Source organism: Asterias amurensis, chromosome 22 (genome assembly GCF_032118995.1).
Source record: "Asterias amurensis chromosome 22, ASM3211899v1".
Lineage (NCBI taxonomy): Eukaryota > Metazoa > Echinodermata > Asteroidea > Forcipulatida > Asteriidae > Asterias > Asterias amurensis.
The window spans coordinates 5,711,013-5,725,707 of record NC_092669.1 but is presented as its reverse complement, the minus strand read 5'-3'; the positions used below and the strand labels follow the sequence as shown (position 1 = coordinate 5,725,707).

General features: G+C 39.9%; 1 protein-coding gene across 1 annotated transcript in view; it reads left to right on the top strand.

The window, feature by feature from the left end:
- Nucleotides 1-12,027, top strand: part of LOC139953845 (vitellogenin receptor Yl-like) — a 52,969-nt gene extending 40,942 nt beyond the window's left edge. Inside the window, exons 7-11 of the mRNA XM_071953423.1 lie at nt 548-655; nt 1,120-1,317; nt 7,984-8,184; nt 9,231-9,321; nt 11,706-12,027. Coding sequence (XP_071809524.1) covers nt 548-655; nt 1,120-1,317; nt 7,984-8,184; nt 9,231-9,321; nt 11,706-11,874 — 767 coding nt within the window. The 3' untranslated portion in view covers nt 11,875-12,027. The remainder of the gene's footprint in view (nt 1-547; nt 656-1,119; nt 1,318-7,983; nt 8,185-9,230; nt 9,322-11,705) is intronic.
- The last annotated feature ends 2,668 nt before the right edge of the window (nt 12,028-14,695 follow it).

Sequence of the window (14,695 nt, the reverse complement as noted above, 5' to 3'; positions counted from 1 at the left end):
AGCATAATGTGTAAAATAACAAACCTTTGACATTTTTTTGCAGAAAAATCTTACAATAATTTGGCAGATATATTGTAGTGATATGACTGAAATATTGTAGTGATTTGAACGAACTATTGCGATATTTGGCAGAAATCTTGCAGTGATTTGACTGAAATCTCGCAGTGATTTGACTGACATATTGCAGTAATTTAGCTGAAATCTTGCAGTGATTTGACTGAAATCTTGCAATGATTTGGCAGTAATCTTGCAATGATTTGGCAGTAATCTTGCAGCGATTTGATTGAAATCTTGCAGTGATTTGGCTGAAATCTTGCAGTGATTTGACAAAAGACTTGCAGTGATTTGACTGAAACCTTGCAGTGATTTGACTGAATTCCTGCAGTGATTTAGCTGAAATCTTGCAGTGATATAACTGAAATCTTGTCAGTGACTTGCAGTGATTTGACAAAACACACTTAGCCCGATGCTGTCTATCTAAGATAAAATTGCTGTTATAAATTGGTTTTCACTTTTTCAAAATAATGATTCATTTTGTGATAACTAGAACCCGACTATTGTGAAAGTTCCCCGTGTGAGAATGGAGTGACATGTGTGGACATCATCAACGGGTTTCAATGTTTGTGTCCTCCCGGATCTGCAATATGTTCTCAAGGTATGTAAACGTTGATAATTATTTTTACCTTTTTTTACAAGTCGCCAAACACACAAGGCCTGAAAGTCACTTCAAGGTGTTGGCAACAATCACTTTTTGTGGCCATTGCCACATACAGTAGGGCTGAAACAGGGTTACCCCCTTCAAAGTCCATACGGATGTAGGCTTGGGAAACATCCTTCAGAAGCCTGCCAGGAAGAGCAGACAGAAAAACCTCCCCAATGGTACGAAACAACAGTTGAGTTCTTTTACGTGCGTTACACAACACACGGGTCTGACGGTTTTCTGTCCCATCCGAAGGACGAAGCAAAAGTTCAGTGATTTGCTTAAGGACATAAGTGTCACAACTTGGACTCGAACCCACACTCTGCCGATCAGAAACACAGTATTGTGAAATCGGTGCTCTTAACCGCTCGGCCGCGACACTTCCGCAATCAATGAATGGGTTTTATTATTTGTCACAGATCCTTCAGATGCTGGCTGTATGTTTACCAGTGACCAAAAAGATAGCGTAACTATTGTACCGGATAAGAATATCTATCAACCCGGGGAACAAGTGGAGATCTCATGCCCAAGTGGATACAGAGTCAGTGGATCTATCGAACGGATTTGCAGATCGGATTTGACATGGTCGGGAGCAGCAACTATGTGCATTGCCGAAGGTATTGCTACAATATACGAGTAATATGATATACTAGTACTATGATAATATTAGTGGCTAGCTTCTTAAGCAGCGCGCACTGCCGTCACACAGTGACGCTCAATGCGCTTTAAAAACATTGGACACTTATTGGTAATTGTCAAAGACCAGTCTTCTCACTTGGTGTATCTCAACATATGCAAACAATAACAAACCTGTGAAAATTTGAGCTCAATCGGTCGTCGAAATCGCGGGATAACTATGAAAGAAAAAAAACCCACCCTTGTTACACGAAGTTGTGTGCTTTCATATGTTTGATTTCGAGACCTCAAAATCTAATTCTGAGGTCTCGAAATCAAATTCGTGGAAAATTACTTCTTTCTCGAAAACTACGTCACTTCAGGGGAGCCGTTTCTCACAATGTTTTATACCATCAACCTCTCCCCATTACTCGTTACAAAGTAAGGTTTTATACCATTCATTATTTTGAGTAATTACCAACAGTGTACACTGCCTTTGACATTCAGTATTTTCCCGCAAGGTAGGTAGGAGTACGTTTGGATTATGATATATACTCCTTTTGTTCTGCATGATGTTCATGTAATAATTTGTTTGCAAGGTGCTGTGGTGCAATATGCTGCCAAAAAAACATCAGGGTGAACCCCCCTCTCTGTTCGATAAGTGCTCGTGGTTCATTTACGCGCGTTACACAAAACAAGGACCAACGATTTTACGTCCCATCCGAAGGACGAATCAATAGTGTCTGGCTTAAGGACACGTGTGTCACGACTTGGACTCGAACCAAAACTCTACTGATCAAACACACCAGACTTCGGTGCTCTTAACCGCTCAGCCACGACACTTTCCAAATCAATTGTTTTGTTTCTTTCAGATTCTGGTTGTATGCTTATCAGTGACCAACGAGGTATTGTAACTGTTGTACCGGAAAAAGATGTCTACCTACCGGGTGACCAAGTGCAGATCTCATGCCCAAGTGGATACAGAGTCAGTGGATCTATCGAACGGATTTGCAGATCGGATTTGACATGGTCGGGAGAAGCAACTATGTGCAGTGCTGAAGGTATTGCTACAATACAAAAACAAATATATTGTAACACAGATAATCTGTGTCACTATAAAAGTAATATCTGTCATGTAAAATGAAACTCCAAACGCGTATATTTGGGTAGTCTTGGCCCAAGATTATGGTGCTTGATACTGAATAGTGTACTGCGCGCAGTTGTAATAGGCCAAAGCGCGCCCGCCACGGTATGATTTAGTTTATTGGACGGCTTGTTATCTAGACTATACTGGCAAGCGATTTACAACTGCGCGTACACTATCCAATATCAAGCACCGTAGTCTTGGGCCAAGACTAATCATTGGGCTGATACAGATTTGTTCTTTAAACATTTGGGGTGCGTTCGATTAGCCTCCCTGTGTCGACCCCGCGGTGCGCCCCTGGAATTATAGGTAATTGTCGAAGACCAGTCTTCTCACTTTACTTAATTTTGCTTTTGTATTTACATTCAAATCTCTATTAACTTTTACTTCTCTTTTGTTTTCATCTCAAGGCGCATAGAGAATTCTCTGTGATTGTGATATCCGCTCTACAAAAATGGTTCATTATTATTATTATTATTTACTTGGCGTATCTCAACATATGCATAAAACAACAAACCTGTGAACATTTGAACTCAATTGGTCATCGAAGTTGCGAGATAATGGAAGAAAACAACACCATTGTCACACGAAGTTATGTGCTTTCACCAATAATTGGTCATTGAGGTCTCGAAATCAAGCATCTGAAAGCACATAACTTCGTGTGACAAGGGTGTTTTAGTGTTTTATTATCTCGCAACTTCGACGAACGATTGAGCTCAAATTTTCACAGGTTTGTTATTTTATGCATATGTTGAGATACACCAAGTGAGACGACTGGTCTTTGACACTTACCAAAAGTGTCCAGTGTCTTTAAAGGACTTCAGTTTTACGGAACGAAATAATCTTTACAGTAACTTTGCTGCACGAAAAAAAAAACACACCAAAACCCCGTATTTCTACTGCAAAATTACCGGAAAAGTATAAAGTTCTTCAACTTGGGTTTGTATAGGTGTACACGGACGGTTTTGGCTGAAATAACAAAGTATTTATATGTACTTTTTTATGTGTAGGTGTTTGGGCAAAATTTGGTTGAGTGTAATTACGTTAATTAGCACAATTTATATTTGCCGGAAAGCCATTATAATCAAGGTGAAAATTCACTTTACGGAATCCGTAAATTTACGGACATTTTTTAACAGTGTTTTTCCACGTACTGCATCTCTTTGGAACTCTTTGCCTGGTGCATGTTCCCCTCCATTGGACATTTTTAACATTGTAAAACTGTTGGAATGGCTCCCTCTTCTCTCTGTGTTTATTGGGTATTGGTTACCCCCTTCAAAGTCCATACGGATGTAGGCTTGGGAAACATCCTTCAGAAGCCTGCCAGGAAGAGCAGACAGAAAAACCTCCCCAATGGTACGAAACAACAGTTGAGTTCTTTTACGTGCGTTACACAACACACGGGTCTGACGGTTTTCTGTCCCATCCGAAGGACGAAGCAAAAGTTCAGTGATTTGCTTAAGGACATAAGTGTCACAACTTGGACTCGAACCCACACTCTGCCGATCAGAAACACAGTATTGTGAAATCGGTGCTCTTAACCGCTCGGCCACGACACTTCCGCAATCAATGAATGGGTTTTATTATTTGTCACAGATCCTTCAGATGCTGGCTGTATGTTTACCAGTGACCAAAAAGATAGCGTAACTATTGTACCGGATAAGAATATCTATCAACCCGGGGAACAAGTGGAGATCTCATGCCCAAGTGGATACACAGTCAGTGGATCTATCGAACGGATTTGCAGATCGGATTTGACATGGTCGGGAGCAGCAACTATGTGCATTGCCGAAGGTATTGCTACAATATACGAGTAATATGATATACTAGTACTATGATAATATTAGTGGCTAGCTTCTTAAGCAGCGCGCACTGCCGTCACCCAGTGACGCTCAATGCGCTTTAAAAACATTGGACACTTATTGGTAATTGTCAAAGACCAGTCTTCTCACTTGGTGTATCTCAACATATGCAAACAATAACAAACCTGTGAAAATTTGAGCTCAATCGGTCGTCGAAATCGCGGGATAACTATGAAAGAAAAAAAAACCCACCCTTGTTACACGAAGTTGTGTGCTTTCATATGTTTGATTTCGAGACCTCAAAATCTAATTCTGAGGTCTCGAAATCAAATTCGTGGAAAATTACTTCTTTCTCGAAAACTACGTCACTTCAGGGGAGCCGTTTCTCACAATGTTTTATACCATCAACCTCTCCCCATTACTCGTTACAAAGTAAGGTTTTATACCATTCATTATTTTGAGTAATTACCAACAGTGTACACTGCCTTTGACATTCAGTATTTTCCCGCAAGGTAGGTAGGAGTACGTTTGGATTATGATATATACTCCTTTTGTTCTGCATGATGTTCATGTAATAATTTGTTTGCAAGGTGCTGTGGTGCAATATGCTGCCAAAAAAACATCAGGGTGAACCCCCTCTCTGTTCGATAAGTGCTCGTGGTTCATTTACGCGCGTTACACAAAACAAGGACCAACGATTTTACGTCCCATCCGAAGGACGAATCAATAGTGTCTGGCTTAAGGACACGTGTGTCACGACTTGGACTCGAACCAAAACTCTACTGATCAAACACACCAGACTTCGGTGCTCTTAACCGCTCAGCCACGACACTTTCCAAATCAATTGTTTTGTTTCTTTCAGATTCTGGTTGTATGCTTATCAGTGACCAACGAGGTATTGTAACTGTTGTACCGGAAAAAGATGTCTACCTACCGGGTGACCAAGTGCAGATCTCATGCCCAAGTGGATACAGAGTCAGTGGATCTATCGAACGGATTTGCAGATCGGATTTGACATGGTCGGGAGAAGCAACTATGTGCAGTGCTGAAGGTATTGCTACAATACAAAAACAAATATATTGTAACACAGATAATCTGTGTCACTATAAAAGTAATATCTGTCATGTAAAATGAAACTCCAAACGCGTATATTTGGGTAGTCTTGGCCCAAGATTATGGTGCTTGATACTGAATAGTGTACTGCGCGCAGTTGTAATAGGCCAAAGCGCGCCCGCCACGGTATGATTTAGTTTATTGGACGGCTTGTTATCTAGACTATACTGGCAAGCGATTTACAACTGCGCGTACACTATCCAATATCAAGCACCGTAGTCTTGGGCCAAGACTAATCATTGGGCTGATACAGATTTGTTCTTTAAACATTTGGGGTGCGTTCGATTAGCCTCCCTGTGTCGACCCCGCGGTGCGCCCCTGGAATTATAGGTAATTGTCGAAGACCAGTCTTCTCACTTTACTTAATTTTGCTTTTGTATTTACATTCAAATCTCTATTAACTTTTACTTCTCTTTTGTTTTCATCTCAAGGCGCATAGAGAATTCTCTGTGATTGTGATATCCGCTCTACAAAAATGGTTCATTATTATTATTATTATTTACTTGGCGTATCTCAACATATGCATAAAACAACAAACCTGTGAACATTTGAACTCAATTGGTCATCGAAGTTGCGAGATAATGGAAGAAAACAACACCATTGTCACACGAAGTTATGTGCTTTCACCAATAATTGGTCATTGAGGTCTCGAAATCAAGCATCTGAAAGCACATAACTTCGTGTGACAAGGGTGTTTTAGTGTTTTATTATCTCGCAACTTCGACGAACGATTGAGCTCAAATTTTCACAGGTTTGTTATTTTATGCATATGTTGAGATACACCAAGTGAGACGACTGGTCTTTGACACTTACCAAAAGTGTCCAGTGTCTTTAAAGGACTTCAGTTTTACGGAACGAAATAATCTTTACAGTAACTTTGCTGCACGAAAAAAAAACACACCAAAACCCCGTATTTCTACTGCAAAATTACCGGAAAAGTATAAAGTTCTTCAACTTGGGTTTGTATAGGTGTACACGGACGGTTTTGGCTGAAATAACAAAGTATTTATATGTACTTTTTTATGTGTAGGTGTTTGGGCAAAATTTGGTTGAGTGTAATTACGTTAATTAGCACAATTTATATTTGCCGGAAAGCCATTATAATCAAGGTGAAAATTCACTTTACGGAATCCGTAAATTTACGGACATTTTTTAACAGTGTTTTTCCACGTACTGCATCTCTTTGGAACTCTTTGCCTGGTGCATGTTCCCCTCCATTGGACATTTTTAACATTGTAAAACTGTTGGAATGGCTCCCTCTTCTCTCTGTGTTTATTGGGTGCGAAAAAGCAGAAAGTTTCGTTTCACGCTCAAACTTTCTGATAGGAGGAACTAGGTCGGACACACTGGTGGCACATTTACCATGAAACTTGTAGTTCATAATCATGTTTCCCGCTCTGCAGAATCTGGATGTACACGTCCTCGGGACGATTCAAGCGATATTGACGTCATACCAGATAAGGATGATTACTTAACAGGCGACCGTGTTAAGTTTAGCTGCCCCAACGGGTTTCTGCTTAGCTCATCAGCCGAACAGATTTGTCTTTCGAACTCGACATGGTCTGGAGAACAACCACACTGTGTTGTAGATCCGGAAAGTGAAGGTGAAGGTAAGTTACATGTATGTCTATCTGTCCTCAAAGCTATGGAGCAAGCATTCTCACTTTATTTGGGAAAATCTATCCATTTTAAAGGAACACATTGCCTTGGATCGGACGAGTTGGTCCATAAAAAGCGTTTGTAATCGTTTGTTATAAAATCATATGGGTGGAAAGATGTTGTAAAAGTAGAATACAATGATCCAGACAAATTTGCCTCGAAATTGCGTGGTTTTCCTTTCACTTTGCGAACTAACACGGTCGGCCATTTATGGGAGTAAAAAATTTGACTCCCATAAAAGGCCGACCGTGTTAGCCGACGAGGTAAAAGGCAAACCTCGTAATTTCGAGGCATATTTGTGTAGATCATTGTATTCTACTTTTACAACATCTTTTTAACCATATGCCTTTTTTAACAAACGGTCACATAACGCTTTTCAAAGACCAACTCGACCGACCCAAGGCAACGTGTTACTTTAAGGGATCCTATTTTGAAACAAACTTTCCAGTAACTTGTATTCCTACAGCAAAATTACCGGAAAAGTATAAAGTCCTTCGTGGTGGGTTTGTACACAAGGACGGTTTTGGCTGAAATAATAAAGTATTTATAAAATTGTGTACTTTGTTATGTGTAGGTTTTTGGGCAAAATGTGGTTGATTGTAATTAATACGTTAATTAGCATAATTTATATTTGTATTTACGGAAAGTCATTATAATCAAGGCGAAAATTAACTTTACGGACATTTTTAACGTTATTCCACGTACTGCATCTCTTTGGAACTCTTTGCCTGGTGCATGTTCCCCTCCATCGGAAATGTTTAACATTGTAAAACTGTTGGAATGACTCCCCGTTCTCTCTGTAACTTAAGAGTGCGTTAATTGGGTGAGAAGAACCAGCAAGTTACGTTTCACGCTCACACGTTCTAATAGAAGGAACTAGGTCGGACACACTGGTGGCACATTTACCATGAAACTTGTAGTTAAACATGATCATGTTTCCCGTTCTGCAGAATCTGGATGTATAATTCCTCGTGACGATTCAAGCGATATTGAAGTCATACCAAATAAGGATAGTTACTTAACAGGCGACCGTGTTAAGTTTAGCTGCCCCAACGGGTTTCTGCTTAGCTCATCAGCCGAACAGATTTGTCTTTCGAACTCGACATGGTCTGGAGAACAACCACACTGTGTTGTAGATCCAGAAAGTGAAGGTGAAGGCAAGTTACATGTATGCCTATCTGTCCTCAAAGCTATGGAGCAAGCATTCTCACTTTATTTGGGAAAATCTAAACACATTGCCTTGGATCGGACGAGTTGGTCCATAAAAAGCGTTTGTAATCGTTTGTTATAAAATCATATGGGTGGAAAGATGTTGTAAAAGTAGAATACAATGATCCAGACAAATTTGCCTCGAAATTGCGTGGTTTTCCTTTCACTTTGCGAACTAACACGGTCGGCCATTTATGGGAGTCAAAAATTTGACTCCCATAAATGGCCGACCGTGTTAGTCGACGAGGTAAAAGTAAAACCATGCAATTTTGAGGCATTTTTGTGTGAATCTTTGTATTCTACTTTTACAACATCTTTCTAACCATATGCATTTTATTACCAACTCGACCGATCCAAGGCAACGTGTTCCTTTGATAATACTTAATAATACTTATAATACTTTTTAATTCAAGATACAAACTGATGTTATTTCTCTCAATCTGTTTCTGTATACAATGCATGTATAAGCCCGACGGTCTATGTAGCCTTGCTATTGCACTCGAAGTAAAATAGAAAGTACTTAAAACGAGGACGTACTAAACGGAAGTACTGTGCTATATAGACGGGGTACAAACAGACGAGGTTCACACTAGACTAGGTCCATTTGTAGCGCATTGTTGTCTTGTTCACAGACGACCCAACTCTTATCAGAATTTTAACTCACTATAGACCGTCGAATAACCCCTTGTTGCTATAAAAAGTGCCCATGTTGTAGAGCAGGTATTTGAATGGTGACGTCATACTCGATACAGTCTATATAGGGTCACGATATAGACAAATTAGGCCAATTGTTGTAAGAAAACAACAATGCCTATCATATTTTTTCCACAGGATTGGGAAAGTACTGAGTATGCAGTGCTAACACACATCGGTGTAAGGGTAAAAACCAAAAATTAATAACGTTAGTTTGGTTAGACCTAGACTCCAGAGTGATACTGTGCATTCTAGTTATAACTTTCTGCTGTTGCTTTTAAAATTGTTTCTTTAGAATTTCCTTTGGTTGTCGTTATCGGCGGAGGTGCCGGGTTGTTCATCATCATCATCATCTTGATAGTTGTTTTCATCATTTGTATAAGCAGGTACGTAAAAGCTTCAAATTAATAAGATACAAATATTGACTGCTTCGAGTGCTATGGTTAAAACTATGACTCCCGAGGTGACCCCCGGAGCGTTCTATTTTCCCGAGGCGAAAGTTCTATTTTCCCGAGGCGAAGCCGAGGCAAAATAGAACGCTCCGGGGATCACCGAGGAAGTCATAGTTTTAACCATTGCACGAGTTAAAGCAGTCAATATTTTTATAACACCCCAAACATTTCTAAATACTGCACTATTTTAATTCAGGTCTGTAGCTTAAAAGTTACAGACCTGAATGCTACAATCCACGGACGACGCGAATACAGATTGCGAAAACTTTTACTGTGCTGCATGTAGTGTCATGTAATCCGAAATGGTTACTGACTGTTTATTTATCATCCTCGTACACGCAACGGACGTCTGTACTGGGTACTGCACGCCGTGTGATAGTCTTCGGACTAGCGCATGGCAAACCGATGCACTATCACACGGCAAACCGATGCACCATCGCACGGCCGTCGTCTAATAAAACTAAGACATATCATGTGACGCGCTCTAAACCAATGAAAAGGCAGACTATTGGTAAGGGGTGTTATAATGTAAAATACAAGCTGGGATTTGTAAGAACATAGCTAGCTTGGCAGGCAGCATTTACGGGAAAGCTAAATTAAAATTGTTCCTTAGGGTTTCTGGCACAAACAAACCAGGGCACAAATTCATAGATCTGCTAAGCATAAAACATTTGCTTAGGATGAAACTTCTTGCTTGATAAAAACAGGATTACCAACCAAATTGCCAAGAGATTTTTAGGATAAGCAAACAACAGCAGAATACCAGTAACAAGCAATATGCAACAAATGGAAATTTGGTTGGTTATTCTATATTTAGCGAAGGAAGAACTTTCAAGCTAAGCAAAGTTATATGCTTAGCAGCTCTATGAAATTTGGCCCAGTAATAAAGCATGCACTATTTCTATTGAGTGGGTGTGTTTACATTGAGTAGGCCTAACCTGGGGTTGATTTCACAAAGCAGTATTTTCAGTATTATCAAACTGATGTGTATTGTGACATCACACTTTACTTAGCAACTCCAATTGATTTGCTGTTAAGATCAATCTTGGCTCTACCTTAAAGGAACACGTTGCCTTGGATCGGACGAGTTGCTATATTATAAAAAGCGTTAGTAACAGTTTGTTATAAAATGCATAATATGGTTGGAAAAATGTTTTACGAGTAGAATACAATACTCGAAATTGCGTGGTTTTCCTTTTACTCTGCGAACTAACACGGTCGTCCATTATGGGAGTCAAAAATTTGACTCCCATAAATGGCCGACCCTGTTAGTCGACTAGGTAAAAGGAAACCCGTGTAATTTCGAGGCATGTTTGTGTGGATCATTGTATACTACTTTTACAACACCTTTCTACCCATATGCATTTTTAACAAACGGTTACAAACGCTTTTCAACGACCAACTCGACCGATCCAAGGCAACGTGTTCCTTTAAGCACCCGATGTACACATAATATGTGGACATTTTAATTAGTGTGCAAATGAAGATTTTTTTTGCACTAAGTAAGCTTAAAAAAACCATCACTCCTAACAGTGTTCTTGATATAAGTAGGCATGAAGTACACGCATGCACAAAAAGGTTAAGCTGCTGCGTGCATTTATTGTTGACGCCAAATAATTATTAAAGTTGAGTACAGCAAACAAAACACTTGTAACACATCTCGCAATTCACCCATTAAAAGCAGACCCGAGTTTGCGTCTGACAGTAACTTTCACAAGATTTCTGCTCAGAAGTTCAAGCAGAAAAACGTTCGATTTAGGACGGAACTGTACCAGTGTGTTTAAAAGAAAACTCTACACTTTTGAAATGGCTGCCAAATAAAAACAAAAATGATTCTGGGGGAAAAGGTTTAGATGTTTGGACAGCCTATGGATTCAACTTTAATATGATACCAAAAAGTCCGAAAGTAATTCATACTTGGTGAGCACTGCTCACTGAAGAATTTGTAGCCGACATCTTGCGGTGAATTTTGTAAGCTCCAAAGTATTTGACTCTCACAGTGCTTACCCTAACATGATATATACACGGATAGTGCTTCAATATTCAATTTAAACTTAATGCATTTATTTTCATACCTCATGAAAAAACTACAAACAATACTTTATGAATTAATTAATTTATTGATTGATTATTAACAAGATCTGTCATCTATTAAGATCTGTTATGTTCATCTGTTGAAAAGTTCATGGGAAAAAAACGTGTGAAATAGGGGGCTACTGTATAGAGTGCTTATTCAATTCAAACATTTGTTTTCATACTTCATGAAAACAGTACAAACAATAATATTGATTAATGTATTTTGTTTCTTCTTAATAAAGGTCGCGACCGCAAAGTTCCAACACCACCAACACCAGTAGTCATTACGATGATAACCATAACTCCAACCCACATACATATGAAAATCACATCGAGCCCATACATGAAAGCAACTTCGTCATCGAGCCCGGAACTGAGTCTAGCCCCCCGACGTACATAACTTGCATATAAAACTCAGTGTGAATCACGGTCAGACACATAGCGTGGTCTGAACAAAAAGAAGACAAGTAAAAAGGATATCAAAATCTTCGCAGACAACAAACTGTTGGTAAGTTACCGCCACGGCGCTGTTAACTTAACAGGCCGAAATTGAGCCGCGGTTACTTACCATTTAAAGTCACCTGGAAGTGGTATTTTTTTTTAATTAAAGCTTTTGTCACTAAAATATGTGTTTTTATGAGAGGAATGTGAATAAAAAATTAACTAAGGTTCAAATATCTTAGTTTTGATTGAATTTACGAGTAGGCCCCGACCCGAGAGGGCGCTGTTCGTGACGTATTTCAAGGCGCGATATTTGGAGAGAAAATTTGTAGTCGGGCCCCCGTACATTACGTCTGGGAACATGGCACATCAAAACAAATTTAGGCCGTGTCCGAAACGGCGACTTCGGCTACAGCTACGGCTAGATCGCGCGCGTCTGCTATTCTTCAACACTGGTAGACGCGCTGATCTAGACGTAGCTGTAGCCGAAGTCGTCGTTTCGGACACGGCCTTAGACACGATTTTACACACATACGTACATTGAAACTTGAAACATGTTGAACGCCTAGTGGTTTTTACAAAAGCTATTGCTGCTATTTTTATTTAACTATGCGACGTTTTAGTGACCAAATGGGTTGTAAGATGTGGGTCTGCCTACGTATTATTATAGAAATACGGCCACGGAGCAGACTGCACGCACGCACTATGGCTGCTGTATAATGGGCGGACGGTCACATAGGACCTGCACGCACGGTGAATCGCATGCGGTACCAACAAAAAATCGTGTCACTTGGCAAAAGCTAAAAACATACCCTCAAAGTTCAAACTTACCCGAATTTTTTCACGTTTAGCAAATGCTCCTCTGAGTTCGTCACGTCTTTCAAATACCTTCTTCGACTTCCCACTAGCTAGAAAAATTGTTGGGACGGCGTCATGTTTAAGAATGGCTCTTCTCGTCATGTCAAATGAGTTGTGTATCCAGGATTCGAAGCACGACGGCTCAAAGTGTTCGCTGCAGCGCTGAAAAAGACGTCGGACCGGACCACTTTGCTCTAGTTAATCTGACTTTCGCAGCCCACAACCGCCTATACTTGGGATCTGCAGGAAACAGATGAAGACTGACCCCATCTTTAGTTGTTTTGCTGCATCCAGCAGCAATACACCTGGTCGGCATTGCCGGAAAAATGTCAGAAAAAAAACCTTTTTCGCAGCGTACAAACTCACGTCTTAGAATTACATGTACTTTTGCACGTGTGTTTATCTACGCATCGAGGTGGGTCTATGTTTGATCGAGGCAAAGTCTTCCTTTTTCTACGTCATAACAGGGGTAGGCGGAGTCAACCCCCAGTCACTTAATTAATTTTTTTAACATATAAATCGTGACAAAAAATTACTAAAAAAATTGTTTTATTGTTAATAAACATATACTCTTATGTTTAAAGGCACCTGGAAATAGGATGTTTTTCCTTTTAAACATAAGAGTATATGTTTTTTCTAACAATAAAACAATTTGTTGAGTAATTGTTTGTCACGATTTGTATGTTAAAACAATTAATTAAGTGCTTGGGGGGTTGACTCCGCCCTACCCCTTTTGTGACGTAGGAAAAGGAAGACTTTGCCTCGATGCGTAGATAAACACACGTGCAAAAGTACATGTAATTCTAAGACGTGAGTTTGTACGCTGCGAAAAAGTGTTTTTTTCCTGTCATTTTTTCCGGCAATGCCGACCAGGTGTATTGCTGCTGGATGCAGCAAAACAACTAAAGATGGGGTCAGTCTTCATCTATTTCCTGCAGATCCCAAGTATAGGCGGTTGTGGGCTGCGAAAGTCAGATTAACTAGAGCAAAGTGGTCCGGTCCGACGTCTTTTTCAGCGCTATGCAGCGAACACTTCGAGCCGTCGTGCTTCGAATCCGGGATACACCACTCATTTGACATGACGAGAAGAGCCATTCTTAAACACGACGTCATCCCAACAATTTTTCCAGCTAGTGGGAAATCGAAGAAGGTATCTGAAAGACGTAATGTACGGGGGGCCTGACTACAAATTTTCTCTTCAAATATCGCGCCTTGAACTACGTCACGAACAGCGCCCTCTCGGGTCGGAGCCTACTCGTAAATTTGTAAATACAATCAAAACTAATATTTTTAAACCTTAGTTAACTTTTTATTCACATTCCTCTCGTAAAAACACATATTTTAGTGACAAAAGCTTTATTTAAAAAAAATACCACTTCCAGGTGACTTTAACAGAAAAAAAATCCTATTTCCAGGTGCCTTTAACTTAACAGGGACAAGAATTCCAATGCGAACGCGCCACTCCGGTAACTTGACAATACTGTCACGTGACTTCTGTCTAAAATGTCTGCTGACGTACGAACCACCGCGTGCAATACGCGCTGCTCCGAAAATGTCAGATTAAAACATAGACATGAATTAAAAGCCGAGGTTTGAGAAAGGCCCATGTTAAAGTTACCGGACACAAATTAATCCAAGTGCGAACAGCTGTTAAATTACCGGGCCGTTGAGATAACTTTTTGTTGTTGGTGTTGTTGTTGTTATTCTACCTACATTTTCACTTTCACAACGTCTCAGTGTGATTGTAGCACCAGGGATGTGTAAGTTTGTGTATGGCCGTTGATGTACCAGTTTATCCATACTTATGATTAGAATTTTTCAAAATAATTTTGAAAGTCTGGTATAGTTTACTTTAAAGGAACACGTTGTCTTGGATCGGTCGAGTTGGTCTTTGAAAAGCGTTTGCAACCGTTTGTTATAAAACGCATAATAA